General features: G+C 40.8%; 1 protein-coding gene across 1 annotated transcript in view; it reads right to left on the reverse strand.

Annotated features, from left to right (window-relative positions):
* The window catches only part of PLD1 (phospholipase D1), a 194,295-nt gene that overhangs the window by 49,633 nt on the left and 124,490 nt on the right, over positions 1-20,172 (reverse strand). Inside the window, exons 13-19 of the mRNA XM_080828133.1 lie at positions 16,731-16,841; positions 13,856-14,056; positions 12,641-12,854; positions 11,952-12,065; positions 9,021-9,149; positions 8,170-8,288; positions 6,413-6,526 (exon numbers count right to left, since the gene is read on the reverse strand). Of these exons, the coding sequence (XP_080684259.1) occupies positions 6,413-6,526; positions 8,170-8,288; positions 9,021-9,149; positions 11,952-12,065; positions 12,641-12,854; positions 13,856-14,056; positions 16,731-16,841 (1,002 nt within the window). The remainder of the gene's footprint in view (positions 1-6,412; positions 6,527-8,169; positions 8,289-9,020; positions 9,150-11,951; positions 12,066-12,640; positions 12,855-13,855; positions 14,057-16,730; positions 16,842-20,172) is intronic.

A 20,172-nucleotide genomic window follows, 5' to 3' on the forward strand; every position in this document is an offset into this window, starting at 1 on the left:
TATATGTATGTATATATGTATGTACATACATACATATATGCATATATGTGTATATATACACATATATGAGTATATATGTATATATGTGTATATACATACATACATATACGCATATATGTATGTATATACATACATACACACATATATGTACGTATATATGTATGTGTATATATGTATATACACATACATATATGCATATATGCGTATATGTGTATATATACATATATACACACACACTATACTATACTATATAGTATACTATATAGTATATACTATATACTATACTATACTATATACTATACTATTCCTTCTAATAACCACTTTTGTCCACTGATGGTCATCCATTCACCACACAACATGGGATGATCCTTTCGCCTGAACAATAGGGAAGAGTGGAGCTTGAGGCTGAAGAAGAGGAAGAAAACAAACTTTTGAAGAGTAAAACTTAAGTGGAAAGAAGTCCTAGGAAGAAAGGTGTAGATGGGGGCTCTGGGAAGCCAGAAAGAAACAAGAAGAAAGTTGCTCGGGGTGGGGGGCACTTGGAGCTGCTGTAGGAGAAGAGGATCCTACATGACGAGGTGGACATGCAGCTTTGCCTTGCGGGAGCCGTTGGCCGTTACCACCAGCCAGACCTCAGCGGAAACAGCCTCTGTCTTGTGGTTACCATCGCAGGCCCTGGGGCCAGATCACTCAGCACCCAGCCTCAACCTCACCGTGCCTCCCTAGCCTATTTTAACATCCCAAAGTCTTGCTTTCCTCCTCTGTGAACATAAGAGGTCACACAGGAGTCCAGTTCTGAGACTGGTGAACACTGAATGAGACAATCCACAAAACGCTCAGTGCAGTGCTGGGCAGGGGGTGAACACTCCCCATTCCTGGGGCTTCTCCCTCCAAGAACCATGGCAGCAAGAACAGAAGTGTTCCCGCCTGGAGACCTGGTCCCTAAATGGGAAACAACCCCCATGGTAGGAAACTGCCTTAGAGGTGAGTGAAGTGGCTTTCTTTTACCCCTCCCTACTGACTTTTTCACAACACAGAATGTGACAGTCCTTTGAAATCTACATTGATTCCTACGTTGACATCCTGCAGAGAGTCAGGTGGCCGTTTTTCCCCAAGTGTAGGAAAAAGTTTTTCCACTAATATAATTCGGATGTCATTCACACTGGCCTGTATAGTTTCTTTTCTGTTCAAAAAAAAAATTTTTTTTTTTAACAGAGAGATCAAAGACGTAACTCCAGTGGAATCATTTCCCTCCATTTGGCAGGACTTCTCAACAATGATGGTCTAAGGGTTGGCTTTTCTACAATAAGCTGCCCGATTTAATCAAGAGGATTGTTCCCTATACTGAGTCTGTATGATGCTAATTTGGCATCAGGCATTGTCTTTTACCTTGATAGACATGCTGAGTGTCGTCTGTCTAGATAGCCATGACAGCCCTTGGACATCCAGATTGTTCTTTTTCGGGAGAAAACAAGTTCTTTTACTTACTGTCTGTGCATGAGTGGTTTCAGAGCCATCTTTCCTCTACCCCTGGACCCCAAGCCTTTACCCTGCTTTGTCTCCTCTAAATGTTCTTGGCAGGCTTCTGAGAATGCCCAGCTCCGAGGCAAAACACCCAAGAATATTTTAAGTGTCTGCGGAAGCTGCTGAAGTCAGCTTTCAGGTTCAGATGACCTTTTTTTTAGGAGCAGAAATTCACGTTGGTGGGGGCGGCCTCCGTCCCCCTGCCCTGGCTCTGTTCTCCCTCACTAGTCACCCTGGCTGCTGGTGTCAAGCTGTCTGCGACTGCTGTGCATCATGGCTGGTGTGGGATTACCAAGGATGACTGGACCCAGTGTTTTTGTGTTAAAAGAATTAAATCATCGGGTTCCTTTTTGCAAATAAAAGAACATGAATCTTACATACTATCTACTTTATTATGTCTAATGTTCTTTTTCTCCATTTCAATAAATATATGGCATAAAGATTTTTGGACCCAGAACTACCCTTGTGACCCATCCAGAAAAATGTCCACTGCTTTGTTCCAAACTCTTGAAAACACTCGGGAAAGCTTGAGGACTGAAGCTAATACTAACATAATCCAAGTGCTGTTGGCACGGATTAATTTAGCTCTCGCCACCAACCCTATAAGGCAGATACTGTTATGACCTCTGTTTTACTGATGAAAAAATGCATATAGAGATGTAATTTTTCAAGGTTGCACAGCTAGTATGTAGCAAAGCCGGGATTTGAACACTCTGACTCTATAATCTACTTCTTCCCCTTGCTACAGCCCCTTGCTCCTTTTAAGTTAATTAAAGCTTGTGGGCTCTAAATTATGTTACAAGCCATAAACTGTAAAAAATTATGCTAAAATTTTTTTTAGAAGAGTAAACCTAAAAAAAAAAAAAGAATAAACCCAAGAAAGAACTTTATTAAATAGTGTCAAATTTCTCAACCAAGAGTATGTAAGAGTTATCTGGCTATTGCCACACGACAGCTGAGAGAGTGAAGGGCCTGAAAGTATTAAAAGACACTAAACTTTTTAAAGATCAAGTCACCTACAACGCACTGGGTCCCATCTCCCGGCTCCCTTCCAGATTCTCTGAAAAACCAAGGATTCAGCTAGATTATTGCTTTGGGCCTCTAAGCTCTATTCACTCATGACCTGAAAATAATAATGTCTAGAGCAAGACGAATAAAGTGGAAAGCCAGTAAATAACACACGGTGAAACAACACTGGTCAGAACTTTATGGAAAAGGAGAAATGAAGCAGGCTGGTTTCTTTTCTTTTTTCGGTTTCTGGTCCTCTCACTTTCCTGACTTCAAAAAGTTGGCACTGCCTGGCTGTGCCCGCTGCTTTCACAACTGGAGTTATTTTGGCAGTTCTGAAAAACATCTTCTGGCTACCAGGAACACTGCTTAAATTGTGGGGGAGTCCTCTTCAAGAAAAAGAATATTAATTTACAAATGCAAACTTTGTGCTAGAATTACAGCCGCAGCCTCCTTACAGGTGTCCTTGCTTTTACTCTCTTTCCAGTCTAAGTTCTTGGTATGTATAAACTTTAGGTCCCCGAGTATGTCTGTTCAGAGAGATGGAAACAGACACATGACAAATGAGAGATCCTCCAGCCATTCAGCTGGGAAGATCCTCATAGCACGTTCATTCTTAGCAACTCCATGATACCCATCAGCGTAACAAAGGTACTAAGGAATCCTGTGTTTAGAAAATCTGCCAAAACTTCTCTGTCCATGGAAATATTCTTGGTGGCATAGCTGTTAGCATTTCACAGGTAAAACCAGGTTTGTAAACTCTGATCTGGGTTAATTTTCATAAAGCATTCCTATATCCTAATTCTTCCTGGATAGGGAAAAAAAAAAAAAGTCCAAAGTTCATTAATGCCTTCTAGGATCAGGTCCAGATTACCCAGGCCAGCACTCGGGGCATCCCCAATCGGGCCTTAAGCCTCTCAGCTTTACCTGCCAACATGTCAAGAGCAAATGGTCTGTGGCAGTTGGATCTACCATCCCCGGAGCAGGCAGGCTTATTACTTACAGGAGACGCCCAGTTCTCCCGTCCTCACTGCCAGACCCTCCCAGCGTGCTGGGCCCTACTTTCAGGCTAGCGGTTAGTCCTGGACCACACCTAGCATTGTGAACTGAATAGTTCAACATCACAGCTTTCCCTCTCCCAGCTAACCGAGGCTTCCAGAGGCAGAGAACTTTTTTTTTTTCTTAAAGATTTATTTATTTGAGAGACAGAAATAGCAACAGAGAGCACGAGTGGGGAGGACAGGGAGAAGCAGGCTCCCTGCTGAGCAGGGAGCCCAACACAGGGCTCGATCCAAACGCTCTGGGATCAAAACGTGAGCGGAAGGCCGAAGGCAGCCGCTAACCGACTGAGCCACCCAGGCGTCCTGAGGCAGAGAATTGTTGTCTTCTTCCTCAACCCTAAGTATGCATGGATGACTTCACTGTGCAAACAGCACTTAATAAACATACGCTGACTGAATAAATGATTTAATGAGTAAGTCTTGGTAGACCTCCTTTCAAATCAACTGGCCCTGGAGCTTCTGGAGTCCAGGCCACCCCAGCACACGGAGGACAGACATAGAAGCATATCCGGGAAACCCCAGATCCAGCCCCATGGGTGAGTGACGCAGAGAAGGGGACTCAGGGGAGGCATTCGATACAGTGTACACGCAGAGGATCTATGTACCATGCCAGGGGACTGGGTGAGAGGATATAAAACAGGGTCCAACAGCAGGTAAAAGAAGACGTATGTTTATGAAACACCAGCATACAATTTCGTTTGCTGATCATAAAAATAGACAATTCCCAGAAATTCCTTTTCAACAGATACTTCATTCGCATCTGCTAACTTCAATAAGTTGATCACTGAGTCAATTTTAATGACATCTCAAATCCTAAATTAAATTCTCTTGTTTTCTTAACATGAAGGCTCCTGTGTTATCTTACAGCATGAGTAATTCTTCCCTCCAAGTAGAATAACATTAAACGGGTTCATAAAATATTCATTAACTTACATATGAACATATATATATCTGCGCCTCTAAGTTTGAATTAATTGTCTCCTGTAGCCTGGGCTAACTCAGTATTTGCTATAGGTATTTCTCTCAAGTGGTCTCTCTCTTTGATTGTTCTCTCAGCTGATCTGTGGCCTGAAATGTCTTTTGATTTCTTAGCTACAAATACCTCTACTTTTATATAGTACAAACTAACTGATTTAGGGATTTCATTTACGTAATCATAGTCACTACAATCCACGTCCAGATTATATAAACCTGTATTAGTGATGTCAGTAGCAGACTGCCAGATCTTTACTTAAATAATCCTTTTTTTTTTTTAAACGGGGGGGGGGGGGAGGGGGGCCCTTGGGGAGGGCCCGAGAGAGGGGGAGATTTTTAAGCAGGCTTCACACCCAATGCGGGGCTGATATCACAACCTGAGATCATGACCTGAGGCAAAAATCAAGAGTCAGATGCTCAACCAACTGAGCCACTCAGTTGCTCTTACCTAATACTTTTGATGCTGATAGTGATGACCTTGAACAAAAGGCAATGTCAAAGGTGGCCCATCCTAGTTCTGCCCCTGATGATCTCAAGATACTAGAGCTGTGGTAACAACGGACAGACGGACAGACGAGAGCAGGATTTCAACTCCACCCCTACCTACAACCAGCCGGTGACCCTGGACAAGTCTCATAGCCCCAGTGGGTCCTAATTTTCCTACGTGTAATTTGAGATGCTTCGACTGGGTGTGGTAAAATTATGTGATCCATTAAGCAAATTCCATATTCTATTAAAAGAGCCTCTAAAAGGCATTTGGTTAATTAGGAGCTAAAATTAGATTGAACTATAACTAGCTTCTTAGATATGAAGTTTCAGCCACATTCCTGGTGCTTCCCTGGAATCCATCCCTGCTTCACTGTGTGTATCATGTTGCTAGGGTGACTTCAGAAGGAATTAAAGGACAAGCCTTTCCTTGACTGGCCTTTCCTAAGAATATTTATTTATTTATACATTTTCCAATTATGAAAGCATTCACTGGAATCCTTGGGACATAAAGATTCTTAACTTACATGTAAACTTAATACATTTTTGAGGAAACTAAAACCAGACCCTTTAGAGTGAATGTTACGAATGGAGGACAAAGAAACTTTAAAAAGTATTTTTCAAGTGTAGATGGGCTACTCCAAACTGATTAACCATCTGTGGAGTCATTCTGCAACCTATCAGTGATAATATCAAACGTAGTAAAAAAAAAAACAAAAAACAAAACTAAATTTTAAAAAAAGGCAAAAAGATAGGAATATAAATTTCTTGAGCATTTGATGTTTTTACAATTTATGCATGAAAGATTATACAGATTAAGGATACACATGCTTTCTGTGAGACCCTCTCATAAGGGAAAGGCTTCTTAACAAAGACTGTTTCATATTTCAGTTATAAAGTGACTCAGTTAAGAAGATTATTCATCACCGACTCCAGGATAAGTGTAAGTGTAAGACGCTAGGACAGCTACAGTGGGAGGAACAGAGGCATAAAAGAGATGAGCGTATGGCTAAAGAAATTGACAATACAGGTGAAATAAAAGGTGTACACGTAAAGATAATGGTGAATATGCTGCAGCGTAGAATCAGAGATGAGTGACAGAAGTAACACGTGTTAAGGAAGTAAAACAGTGCATTTGTTAAATTTATAAAAGAGTTCTAAAAAGAGGATAAACGGAATACACTTTAAATAGGAAATATAAAATTAAATTTAAAAGGTCTCTTCAGATTTGCTTTGGCGTCGTCCTCGTTGAAAAATCTGAAACCAGTGTACTAGGCACTTAATCCAAGAAGGGTAATTTTACCGATTAGCCTTCAGTGAAAAAAAAAAAAAAAAAAAAAAAAAAAAGCCAGCCTTACCTGCACATTGGCATGGACAGACCCAGGCACTTGGTATTTCAACTCATGGGCTGTTGTTTGAGATTTGGGAAGCAGGAAAGGATAAGAAAGGGACCGATATTTTGACTTCATGATCTAAAATAAAGAAAAACAGGTAGAAAAAGAAAAGATCCATGTGAGAAAATAGCTCCATTCCTCCCTACTTTGTGATTATAAAAGAAATTCAGAGTCATTTGAAAAAGAAAAAGAAAAATGCTCATCGTGGAGTGTTTTAATAGATTATTTTTGTGCTCTTTCTGTTTTCCAGAGGCAGAGAACTCCTCCCCGCCCCCCCGCTTTTTTTTAACCTTTTCTAGTGGGCATGTATCGTTTCATATTTTTAAAGAAAGCTTATATGCAATCTAGAGTTATAGAGGTATATAATGGCAAAAATGGTATTTGTTTTGTAACTGATTTCTTACTATGTTATAGATATCTTGTCATAGCAATACAGTACCATATATCCTATTTTTAAAACTTCCTAAGAAAATGATACAGAACAATAGTTTGTTAACTAAATTCCTATTAATGTGCATTTCAGTTTTTCCTATTTTTTCAGATTAGAAGAAATATCAAAATAAATTACCTATCAGATTATTTCTTTTTTTTAGATTTTATTTCTTTATTTTACAGAGAGAGAGAAACAGCATAAGCAGGCAGAGCAGCAGGCAGAGGGAGCAGCAGACTCCCCACTGACCAGGGAGCCCAATGCCTGACTCAGTCCCAGGACCCTGGAATCATGATCTGAGCCGAAGGCAGATGCTTAACCAATGAATCACCCAGGCATCCCCAGATTACTTTAATTTAAATACCCAAAAAAGATTTTCTGAGTTAAAGCTTGTATAGTTTTTTAAAAGCTTTCTGGGGTTTACCAATTTATCCTGCCAGCAATAGAGTATACAGGCATTGGAAATCCCAACACCAACCACAGATACCAGTAGGTTAAAAGTAATATTCCTTCATTTATTCATTCATGCTCCCTTAATTTTTGTTAAAAATATTTCCATTATTTCTCGGACTCCATGCTCAGTGGGGACTCTGCTTGAGATTCTCTCTCCCTCTCCCTGTGGCCCTCCCCCACCACTCTCTAAAATAAATAAAAAAGTCTTTAAAAAATATTTCCATTATTTCTAAAAAGTTGTAAGGTTTATGTAAATAAAAGCTTACGTAAATGAAAGATCAGATGAGATTCTAAGTTGTTGATAAAACAATTTCTTCCCAAATTATCAAGGAGACTGATGCCTTGTCATAATTTATAGTAAATAAGAGGGAACCTTAATGATACCTGGAAGGTAGGTACTTAAGTTCTTCCTGTATGTAATGAAGGCACAGGACACAGTCTGAAGAAAAGGGAAATGGCCTCATCTTCTCACACTGCTCCCCTCACTCAGAGCCGCCTCCCAGAAGCCTGGACGAGTATGAACCCAGCGTAATGCCAGGACTGAGAGGACTTCAAAGCTCGAGCTCTCCCATCTAAACGAGGTCCCTGTCCCCCAACAACAGCCCTCTAGCTGACCCACCAGCCCAAACCAGATGCCTGATCAACACTGAGTACCCAAAATGTGAAAAGGATCACAACAGGCCCTAAAAGTGCCATCTATCTCCCTGTGCTCTGACAAGCAGGCACTCGAGAGCGGATGGGCTACCACAGCATCTTCTTGCCAATCCTCTAGAAGTTTCTCCTCTTCCGGGCTCTCTCTCTTTATGTGGGCAGAATCATGATAAAACAATCCACAAACCTTCGTGAAGTTCCAGCGCTGGATGAAGTGACGGGCCACATCCCGAGCCGCCTTCCCGTGGACTGCAGAGCCAATGTCATGCCAAGGCATCCGGGGCGTGGAGTATCTGTCAATGAAATCTGTCCGGGGGCCCCAGGCATGGATCATCACTAACTGCTGGGCTGGGGATGGAGCCCTCTGATTCCAGCACCAACCCCACCATGATACGGCAAAGCAAACATGGTAACGTTCACTGTGCCTCTCATACTGGGCTTGGGTGGGACAATACCTCTATAGCCAAGGGAAACATAGATACACACTGAAGAGCACAGGCCCCCGCGGACCTCCCCCAGGATGTGTCCATTTCACTTTGTAGTAGATAATCACTAAGCCGGGCAAGGTGTGAGTTGGTGTAAATGATCTAAGGTTGTGGACTTGATATTATATTTGTGTTGAAATAACCTCAGGCTACGTGTACAGTCCCATCTCTATCTTCTCTTCGATCCATCAGCACAGTGCTAATCTGAAAATGTACCGTTTTCATGCTGGAAGATGAAGATGATACTCAGAAAAGGAGATGATCAAAGGGAGGACACCCTCTCTTGCAGAATTATAGATTGTAACCCCCAAAATATGCTTAGATGAAACCCGGAGGTTTCACACAGTAAGCTACATCTCATGTTCTTTTCTTGTTGTAACTACAAGGAAAAGTCCTTAGGTGTATGACCAAACCATAGTCTCCGAAGTTTTACCAAATATTCAAAACAAAACAAAGCAGAACAAAGGACACTCTATCCCACAAAGCGTACTTGCTCAGATGCTGACAAGTAAAAGACAAAATATAAGCAGTCACCTGCTATCGTGGCACTCACCAGCAAAAGGTTTATCCAGTTGAACCCAGTCTTTGAAGACAAAATTGCAATAGTCCTTTCCATGCCAGAACCTGGTTTCCCCATGCAGCTCTCCCATGCCTGTCTGCAAACTGCGGATGGAGCTGGTGTCTGGAAGGCAGCAGAGACTGTGTTCAGGTGGGCCCTGGAGAGGGGTCGGGGGAGGCTCCCCTCTCGCTCATTAAACACCTAGGGACTTCTGGACTGTTCTCTTAAGGCTCAGAACTAGGGCAGCATGTGTTCCTCCAGTCCGAGGCTGTGGGCTGGCAGGGTTTCACACTGCACACAAGTTTGTCATCAGTGGGTAGGTGGGCCTGTAACCAGGCTCATCGCTGGACAATGAAATTCAACATTCTTCTCTGCATCTACCAAATGACTGAAGAATGGACCACAGAGTTAACTGTGAATAAAGAACTCACTGGGAGCGTCGATGAAAGAGCAGTAAAGCCAGGTCAGGCCGAGAAACAGGAAAGGCAGAGGCCATGGAGAAATCATGCCCTTGGCCATCGGCAACCGATATGGTGCACACCCAATACGTAATTCTTGTCTTGGGCATCTCAAAAGCAAAAACCTCAAATTTGCAGGCAGTCCCTGTTCCAGCCCTGGAATTGACAAGCTCGGTGACACTGAGATTCATTTTCTGGGGTCAGAAATTCTTTGCACATAAAAGGAAGAATTTGGCCTAGATGGCATCTAAGATCTTTGGCCTCTAACATTCTATATTCCCAACATCATAAATGACATCCATTGAAAAATATCACAACAACACACAGAATTTACGATCACATAGGCGCAAAAGCAGCCATCCACTACAATGTTTCACAAAGAGCTCTGCTGGGACCATTTGACTTCAGGGTGAATACTTTGTCTTAAACAGTTTGTACGTTCATGGGATATGCTGACCACAAAGACAACTAAGCAGGAAGACAAGCGGAACTACAAATCACAAATGCAGTGCTTGGCACACAAGAGGCACAAAACAAACAAGACACTGGATGCAAAATAATCCGTTGAATGAATACATGGTAGCACGCGCCAGTGAGACTACGGGACTCCCCCCCATCCCCCTCAGCCCCCTGCCACCACATGTCCCAGCACTGTCTTTCTAAAGTGCAGACTGCTGGCTTAAAAGCATTTTAAGACCACCTGCTGCCTATAGGGAGTCAAATCCTAAAAGCTGAATGTGCACAGAAGGCTCTTCCCAAACGGGTGCCAACCTGCCTTTCTGAGCCTTTTCTTCCCAAAGCCAGGCACACCACATTTCTCATAGGATTTTGACAGGTGTGGTCTGTTACGTGTTCGTGCAGCTGCCACACTATTCCTTCGGTCTGGAATGATCTTCCCTCCCTCTCAGCCTCAGCTTCACGTCCTTCCAGAGCCACATGAGCTGGTACCTGCCCCATGGATACCTCCCAGATCCCGGTAGGGGGAGGCAGCCACTGGCGGCGCTGTAGAACCCTCAGTGGTCACATGCCCTGGGGCCTCCGACTCAGTGTCACGTCCCTGTAAGGAGTAAGGAAGCTCCCCACCAGCCGGTAAACCCCTCAGGGCTGGACAGTGTACTTTCACTGCTTGGTGTAGCTCTCGGTAGTCAGTAGGCAATCAATCAGTATTTGAAGAGCACAGGTTTTTGTTTTTGTTTTGTTTTGTTTTTTAAAATATTTTATTTATTTACTTGACAGAGAGAGAGTACAAGCAGGGGGAGCAGCAGAGGCAGAGGGAGAAGTACGCTCCCCGCTGAGCTGGGATCCTGGGATCATGACCTGAGCCGAAGGCAGACGCTTAAGGACTGAGCCACCCAATGTTCCAGCAGAGCAAAAGTTCTTAAATGATCACCACACACACTGCTAATATTGAGCTACTCTGGGCTCAATGTGGGGCTTGATCCCATGACCACAGAGATCATGATCTGAGCTGAAAGCAATAGTCGGACACTTAACCAACCACGCCACCCAGATGCCCCATCAAGATCTTTTGTGCCCAAGTGCAACTGACATTGCAAAGAAGCTAGCAGTTTATAGCCTCAGGAAAGGAAGTTATTAACTCAAGTATTCAGTTTCAGTTTCTCATGAAGAGTCACTCTACATTTAATTCGGGTTTCAAGTCCTATGAGAAAATATAAGTTTAAGTCATTACACAGTTTAAATGTAGAGCTGTGCTCTTTAAACTCCTTTAATAGCAGACCCTTACTTTTTTTCCCCCCCAACACAAATTCTCATGGAACTTCAACATATATATGGAAGCAGGATTTCTCTTCTTGAAGCAAGTACCCATAGCGGTGGGAGGGTCCAGGGCCCACCTCCTCAGAATTCCTCTCAGAGCCCCTGAGAAACTCCAGGGTCTGCAAGTACCCAGCCACGGTAACTGGGCTCTACTTCAGTCTTCTCAATAGCACACAAGAACCATGACCTTGGACTTTAGCCACATGCTTGGGATGCAGTAATCTGCATTTTTGCTAAATCACAAATCTGAATTATGAGCTCTACGAGGCTGATAAACTGGAACACCATTGTGCAAGCTGCTCATCATCCCTGACCCTGAGTTTCCTCGTCTGTGAAAAGGGCGATAACGCTAGTACTACCAAGTACCACCAGTGCTCAGCGGCATTACAGGCAGTCAGCACACAATAAACTAGTTTATGATTTTACCGTGGTCACCATACCTTACGATTGTTACTTATCCCTTTATGTGATCTGTTGCCAAATCCCTCTTCATCCCCACCTCCGCATTTTGGGCCCTGATTAACTTATTCAAATACTTCGTTCTTGCAAAAGCTTATCAGATTACAATTTCTAATAACACGTGTGGCGTGGATGCGGTGCAAACAGAAAGCCAGTCCAGAAACACACTCGCTCTGCTCATGCAGCGAAAGCGGATGCCCGAGGACGTTCAGCCGCCTCACACATCACTTACCCACGTCAGGTCTAGCGAGCCCCTGCTCAGACTTACTGGAAGAGCGAAAGAGTTTCAGGTGGGGTTTTAAACCATGGATTAAATTCTGACGACTTCTACAGTGATTACAATAACCTGGAGAAAGCCAAAATTTCTTTTTTTTCTTTTTTACAAAGAAATATATATACATCAAGTTTTCTAAACTGAAACGCAGGCTCTGTCATTTTTAAAATGAGACAAGGCTATAAAATCAGTCACAAATTCTGTGCAACAGAAAACTGCCGAACTTTAAGGCAGTTGTGAAAAGAAGAGCCCATTGACCCGATGTAGGAAATCTAATGTCTGAAGATAAAAGCTTCACCTATTTCTGGATAGGAAGAGAAAGGAGATTTCTTCTCTGAAAAGTGAAGGACGCTTAATAATTTTCTTTTTTCTTTATAACTTGGCATTTTTTTGGAAAAACCGAGTCATTCGGCTACCATCAGAAATACGAATTGTGGTTGTTATGACTCCTTCTGTGAATTAAACAATAAATCGGTTCTCAAGTGAGGCCAACAAAGCCACAAAATGGCAGGATACTGAATAAATAGGGTGACAGAGCCCCTATGACCCCATTCCAGAGAGACAGGTTTTAAAGACTGGTACACAGTATCCAGCCGCGGAAGGACAGATTGTCATCAAGACACATTGTAGCAAAGACCAAGACTTACTGGAGGCACTGTCAACACTGCTGATGCTGTCCGCATTGTGCAGGTGGTGCTTGTACAGCTGCCTGTAGAGGCTAAATTTAGAGAACTTTCTGGACTTTCCTATTCCTTTTAGTTTTGAATCCATATCATCAACAGTCTTCAGGGTGGGTGGATTTTTACTAGATTCATTTTTATTTTTGAGGCTCAAGGATTCCATGGACTCTGTTGTTTCAGCCTGAGAAAATTATTGGGGGGAAAAAAAAAGACACCGTGTAACATACGCAGCCACGTGATCCCTTCAATCCAGCTGAGGTGTCAAGTTCACACCAGACAGAGGCTCTCTATCAGACACACAGTAGTGGGTGAGGTCAGCCCCCGGGCAGTGGAGGATTCTTCCGAGCTGTTTCAAAACTCGCCAAGAGAGACCAGGCGTCCCATGGTAGTTCTTCCTTCAGTACACCGAATTCTTGAAATTTCATACCAGCTAACCTTTGTATCTCAAACACAATTACACGAGTTATATTCACTGTTGAGCGTCTGAACTTCTGCCTCTGATAAATGTAGTGCTTTTTCTGCCAATTATCTTCCTGGCTACTTATTCACTAAATCTCTCTCTCTCTCTCTCTTTTTTTTTCCAGAAAAGTTGCCATGATATCCAGCAGTAAAATAAGATGCCATCAAAATTTTTAATAAGTGTATTGATATTTTGGCAACGGTTCGAGTTGAAACAGTAAGTGCTGCATATGGATATAGGCAGATGGATGTTTTGGCAGCTCTTGGTTTGAAAGGTACTTTGAGAAGTTATTAACTTCCTGTATTCAGAAAGAAGTTCCTCTGTGACTCCAGACTGACCTTGCCTCTATTTGCATGTCTTTAAGAAGGAAGAGTTCAAAAGCCTTGACATTTGTAATAAGACTGCTTATTTAACTTAAAGCCCAACTGATGCGTATTTTTGATTATGAATTTTTCTTCCAAATAGGAAATGAATCATTTAAATGGGAAACAAAGATGCTGACTGTGAGCTAGCAAATGCACTATTGGATCTCCTCTCTCTTACAAGGGAAGAGACTGAGATTAAGAGATGCAAAGTTACAGACTTGCTGGGTGGTATTTCAAACCAGGTCTGTCCATCCAGAATAGGCCACTCCTCACTGAACCAGTCAGTCATGCTAATAATGCATACTTGTACAAATTGTGTCCCGTTTATGCAGTTCCATAAAGGTGAAATTTACTTACTGTGAAGGAACCCAGAGATGGTCCTACAGTGACACGCTTCACACTGCCCACGTCTGTGAGTCTGTGTTCGTTGTCATCCCATCTGCCATAGGCCAGGTCGATCCCACCCACAAAGGCCACTGACTGGTCAATGACAACAAGTTTCTCATGATGAGCCCACAGATATACACTGGATGACACATGATCTGGGTGTCTCATCACCTTCGGAGGGAAAAGAAAAACCCACATGTAATGCACTTTTCCTTCATGTTATAATAACATAGATCTGCTTTCTCCCCTGCATAACGCTTTTTTTCTTCCTTTCTTTCTCCCTCCCTCCCTTCCTTTCTCTCTTTCATTTTCTTTCAAGAGTTTTTTAAAATCCAAATTAGTTAACACATAATGTAGTATTAGTTTCAGGGGTAGAATTTAGTGATTCATCACTTGTTGTAACACCCAAGGTGCATTACAACAAGTGCTCTCTTTAATGCCCATCACCCCATTTACCCCATTCCCTCACCCACCTCCCCTCCAGCAACCCCCAGTTTGTTCCCTATAGTTAAGAGACTCTTATGGTTTGCCTCCCTCTTTATTTTTATCTTTTTTCCCCCTTCCTCTGTGTTCACCTGTTTTGTTTCTTAAATCCCATATGAATGAAATCCCATGGTATTTGTCTTTCTCTGACTTATTTTGCTTAGCATAATACCCTCTAGTTCCATCCTCGTCATTGCAAATGGCAAGATTTCATTCTTTTTGATGGCTGAGTAATACTCCTTCGTGTGTGTGTGTGTGTGTGTGTGTGTGTGTGTGTGTGTGTGTGTATTCTTCTATATCTATTCATCAGTCGACGGACATTTGGGCTCTTTCCATAGTTTGGCTACTGTGAACACTGCTGCTATAAACATTGGGGTGCATTTGCTCCTTCAAATCACTATTTTTGTATCCTTTGGATAAATACCTAGTAGTGCAGTTGCTGGGTCACAGGGTAGTTCTATTTTTAACTTTTTGAGGAACCTCCATACTGTGTTCCAGTGGCTGTCCCAGTTTGCATTCCCACAACAGTGTAAGAGGGGTCCTCTTTATCTGCATCTTTGCCAACATCTGTTGTTTCCGGACTTGTTATTTTTGGCATGCTCCCCTGAATAGCATTTCTATAACTCAAATACCAAAATGTTCTATGTATACACCAAAGTTCTAATTTCATTCTCAGTATTTAGAAGAAGACTCCTAGTTACTTTTTAAGCCTCTCAACCAGTCCCACCCCATACCACATTTTGGGGCAGCTGCCATTTAGCTAGAAATCTGGCCACATGGTTCGGTAAAAGTCAGCTCAACACAATAGCTGATTCTTTTTTCTACGTTAAAGAGTTCCATTATACCTGCTATTATTTAAAAAACTCTAAAAGTGTTTAACCAACATCTATCTCTGACAAAATTTTTAATAGGTATATTGACATTTTGGCAGCCATTGAGGTAAAATGGCAAGCATATGGATATAGGAATATACATACCTCAACGGTTCTTGATTTGAAAGATATTTTGAGACGTTATTAACCTCCTGCTTTCAAACAGAATTCTTTCTAAATGATCCCAGACTGACCTATTTTTGTATATCTTTAAGTAGAAACATTCCAAAAACTTTGGAGACTACTTTTTTTTTTTTTAGTAACCTACTTCTTTTGTGTGTGGTAAAATATACATAAGTTTACCATATTGACCATTTTTAAATGTACAGTACAGTGGCAATAAGTACATTCATATTGTTCAGTCATCCCCACTATCTCCAGAACTCTTCATTTTGCAAAACTGAAACTCTCTACCCACTGAACGATAACTCCCCCATTCCCTCCTTCCTGCAACCCCTGGGAAACACCATTCTACTCTCTGTCTCTACAACTTTGACTTACATATGTATCAATAGAATCATACAATATTTGCCCCTTTGTGATTGGCTTATTTCATGTAGAATAATGTCCCCAAGGTTCATCTATGTTTTAGCATATGTCAGAATTCCCTTCCTTTTTAAGACGGAAATATATTCCACTGTATGTGGAATCTCAACATTATTGGGAGTAGGATATTAAAGTGTCCAACTATTATTGTAGAGCTGTCGGTTCTGTCTTCAATTCTATCAATATTTGCTTTACCTATTTTGATGGTCATTACTAGGTAGGTCCATGTTTCTAATCGCTGCACTGAAACTTTTATTAATATATAATATCCTTCCTTGTCTACTATAAGCTTTTTCAACTTCAAGTCAATTTCATCTGCTATTAGTATAGCCACTCCTGCTCTCTTTTGATTACTATTTACATGGGACACCTTTTTTGGAACCAAATTAAATATATCATTGTTATTTATTGTAAGCCTGCTGGAGATTTATTAATTCATTGCTTTGCTAGATCTCAAAAACTAAGGAATAACTACTGATAGGCTTTAAATCTTTGGTAAATATTGAAGAGCTTTTTTTTCAAGCTGCTTCCTGTGTTTATTTATTAGTTTTTTATACAAGTTGCTATTAAGAAAAAGCTTCTTCAATCCTAGAGGAGCTCTCTGTTGCTACCAGCACTGAAGGGGTGTCACAAGGAGATCACATGTAAGAGGTTCCAGGACAATCTTAATGAGGAGCACGGGACCTTGACAGAGCTTCTGAACCCTGAAACAATTCTAAAAGGTGTGTTCTTGGCTAAATGATCAGGGTTGGAAATGTGAACTCTGCTGACTCCATCAAGACGTACAAGAAAGCAGAGTATTTTATTTCTAAAGAGGATACGATGCTATTTATTCAAACTATCCATTAGAGAACTCTACAGATAACACTGCTCCAAGCAAAACATGTCTGAAAAACTACAGAATCACAGAGAAGAAGTACTGTTCAGAAGGATGAACCTAATACCTTTATGTTGGGATGTAGACGCATCAAAGTCCTCTTGCTGTATTCACTGTTGATTCCAAGAGCAAGCTCCACCTCTTTGTAAAGCATCACGAAGATTCTCACTCCCTGTTGCTGTCACAGGAGAAAACACAGGGAGGAATGAGAGCTTCTGGAAGTCGGTGAGGATTTTCTTTCTCTTTTCCTTCCCGTGCATGACAAACTTTCCTCTACCAACAAGTATAATAAACTATTTAATGAGAATACAATACAAGAAGGTGACACGCAAGTGTATTTTAAGATACAAATATCAAAAATAAAAATGTATCTCCCTTTCATTCCTGTGACTTGTCATACCAGGAGACAGTGTCAGTAGGCGATTCATTAGAGCCAAAAGGCTGAAATGGTAACCTCCTTGCTGAAAGTGTCTGATGATCTTATACCTCTGAACATTTTCAAACATTTGTCACTGAGCATAGTTTTTGCTGGATTCATGTTACAGGACTAGAGTTTTTGGTTTGTTTTTATTATTCAATTAGTTGAAATAGCAGTGACATGAAACTCTGATGCAGTAAATTATAGAAAATATCCCCTAAATGTTTCTGGAGCAATTTAATAGAATTTTTCTTTATTAAAAACCATTTAAATAGAAAAACATTTCTTTATCTTCAACGATGAATATGTTGATTCATACTCTTAACCCACGATTACATCATTAATGTCTGTTTGTGAAATGACCCCTTTGGAAGTCAGTTTCTCTAACATTCAAAAATCCCTGAGTTTTAACAACAGCTCAAAATTAACATTGATCTAACCTGAGACCCCGGTGTTCAAAGAAGATAGACAAGACCGTTGTGAGGGTCAAATTAAATCAAAAGAGCCCGATAAACTTTTAACATGATATACACATAACATTTTTTATTAATGTTAACTATCAAAAAGACAATGCCTAACAACAGCTGGTAGTATTTTTTTTTTAAGATTTTATTTTATTTGACAGAGAGAGAGAGATCACAAGTAGGCAGAGAGGCAGGCAGAGAGAGAGGAGGAAGCAGACTCCCCGCTCAGCAGAGAGCCAGATGCGAGGCTCGATCTCAGGACCCTGGGATCATGACCTGAGCCAAAGGCAGAGGTTTTAACCCACTGAGCCACCCAGGCGCCCCCAATAGCTGGTAGTATTAAAAAACCCAAACTCCTGGGGCACCTGGGTGGCTCAGTCAGTTTGGCGTCTGCCTTCGGCTCAAGTCATGATCTCAGCGTCTGGGGATCGAGCCCCACATCAGGCTCCCTGCTTATCAGGGAGTCTGCTTCTCCTTCTGCCCCTTCCCCTGCTCACGTGCTCTCTCTCTCTCTCTCTCTCTCTCAAATAAATAAATAAATAAAATCTTCAAAAAACAAACAACAAATTAATATTTTCTCCAACAGTTCTGTGTAGTGATAAGGTTTTAGCCTGTATCAATCTGCCCACACCTTAATGTCCTTCCTCTTCTCCCTGTCCAGTCACATGGTTCCCTCACCAACATACAGTTCAGAATGTACTCCTCTAAGAAACTCTTATCTTATTTACCCGCACTTCTTGTATGACCTTTTTACTTTTTTAGGTTTGCATCCTCAGTATTGTGCAATTTGCAACATCTGAATTTGTATCATCTATATCTAGCAGCTCTGAAGGCATTCTAACACATACTGCACACACACTGGGTAATGTATATACACCTAGGCACTTGCTAGCCTACGGATAAAGGCAAGAATTTCCCCATGATACAGTACCCTCTAAAGTATCAGAAATACAGGCATATCTAATAAAACTATAGTGACAAGGAATAATTTAGTTGGAATTTAAATTAATCCATGGTAATTAAGCATGGGCATAGTTCATAGTGGAAATCTGAGTCATTAATTTAAGAAGCCAATTGGGTTGAACACATCTAATTTATAAGAACTGGTTACTTTTACAATGCTATAAAAATGTGAAGTAACATAGGAGTTAATATTTTTAGATTGCAGGGTATAAAACCAAATATCTATACAGTTTCCCAATAATGATCTGCCAATATTAAGAACCATTTTTGGCCCCTAAATCCTTATAAGAACACATCACTTCAAAGTACAAACATTCTGTAAAATGTGAAAAGTGCATACATTTTTGGAGGAGCATATACTAAATATATGTTCTAAGCTGCGTTAATGAAATTTGAGTACTATAAGACCCATTCTGACTCAAAAAAATAGAATGAAAATATATATGTAATCTTCTTTCCGGTTAACAGCTGAGTTTTGGAACTTGGTTATTACTGATTATAATTATGCAACTATTATTGCAACCAAGTGTAAAGTACAAATATGAGTAAAGAAATAGGAAATGAAACAATAAGCAAGGAATAAACTGATTAACTTCTAACAGTTTTGGCCCTCGGGGCTCTGCAATAAACCACTGATACAGGGCTTTAAATGAAAACTAGAACATTATTTTTCCCCCCTACTGTTCATATTTACTCTGCTATTTGAGTACTTTAGGATTCAGCACTGGAAACCAGTGATTAAAAAAAAAAAGCCTCCCACTGAAAGATATAGTATAAAGTTTAAAACCCAAAATTGCAACCTAAATTATAAAAAATTATAAAATGTTACTCCTGACATCTTTCATCATGGTTCATTTATTTTAAATGGATGAAATTCTGTTTCTCAGGCTTATGCAATTACCATACTTGAAGGACAGTAGCTACAGTTTAGAAACTGGCCTAAATTGACAGTTTTTGATTTACCTACATAACTAATGGATTTTTGAAATAATAGAGATGTTAACACTAATGGATTACATTACTACCCTCCATCTATTAATACCTGACATCTTCTTCTATAATTTGTCTTTTCTCCTTGAAATAAATTAACTCCAAAGGATAAAATTTAAAGAAAAAAAAAGGAAACAGGGTAGAGACTTTCAAGTCTTTTTAGCTTATATACAAAGCACTAATAAGGAAGTAATTGAAGAAAACAGCTCATTTTAGGTAATTTCGTTTACAATTATTTACTTACATCATATCATAATAAATGGTTAACTAGTGACAAGATTTCTATGATCATAAAGCAATAAATTCCTCTTCTTTTGGTCAAGGTATTACAACCCTATCATAAACTCTAAACTACAAAAGGCAAAAGAAAAATGTTTCTGGACAATGAAGGCATTTGCCAGGTCACAGTAGTGCAGACTTACACAAAACGTGGGAAATACTTGTGTAAAATGGAAGCCAAATTAGAACAGAAACCATGAGAGACTGTGAACTTTGAGAAACAAACGGAGGGTTTTGGGAGGGGGGCAGTGTGGGGGGGATGGGTGAGCCTGGTGGTGGGTATTAAGGAGGGCACGTATTGAATGGAGCACTGGGTGTGGTGCATAAACCATGAATCTTTGAACACTGAAAAATAAAATAAAATAAGAAAAGAAAAGAAAAAAGGACTGATGTTA

This window comes from Martes martes, assembly GCF_963455335.1.
Source record: "Martes martes genome assembly, chromosome: 1".
NCBI lineage: Eukaryota > Metazoa > Chordata > Mammalia > Carnivora > Mustelidae > Martes > Martes martes.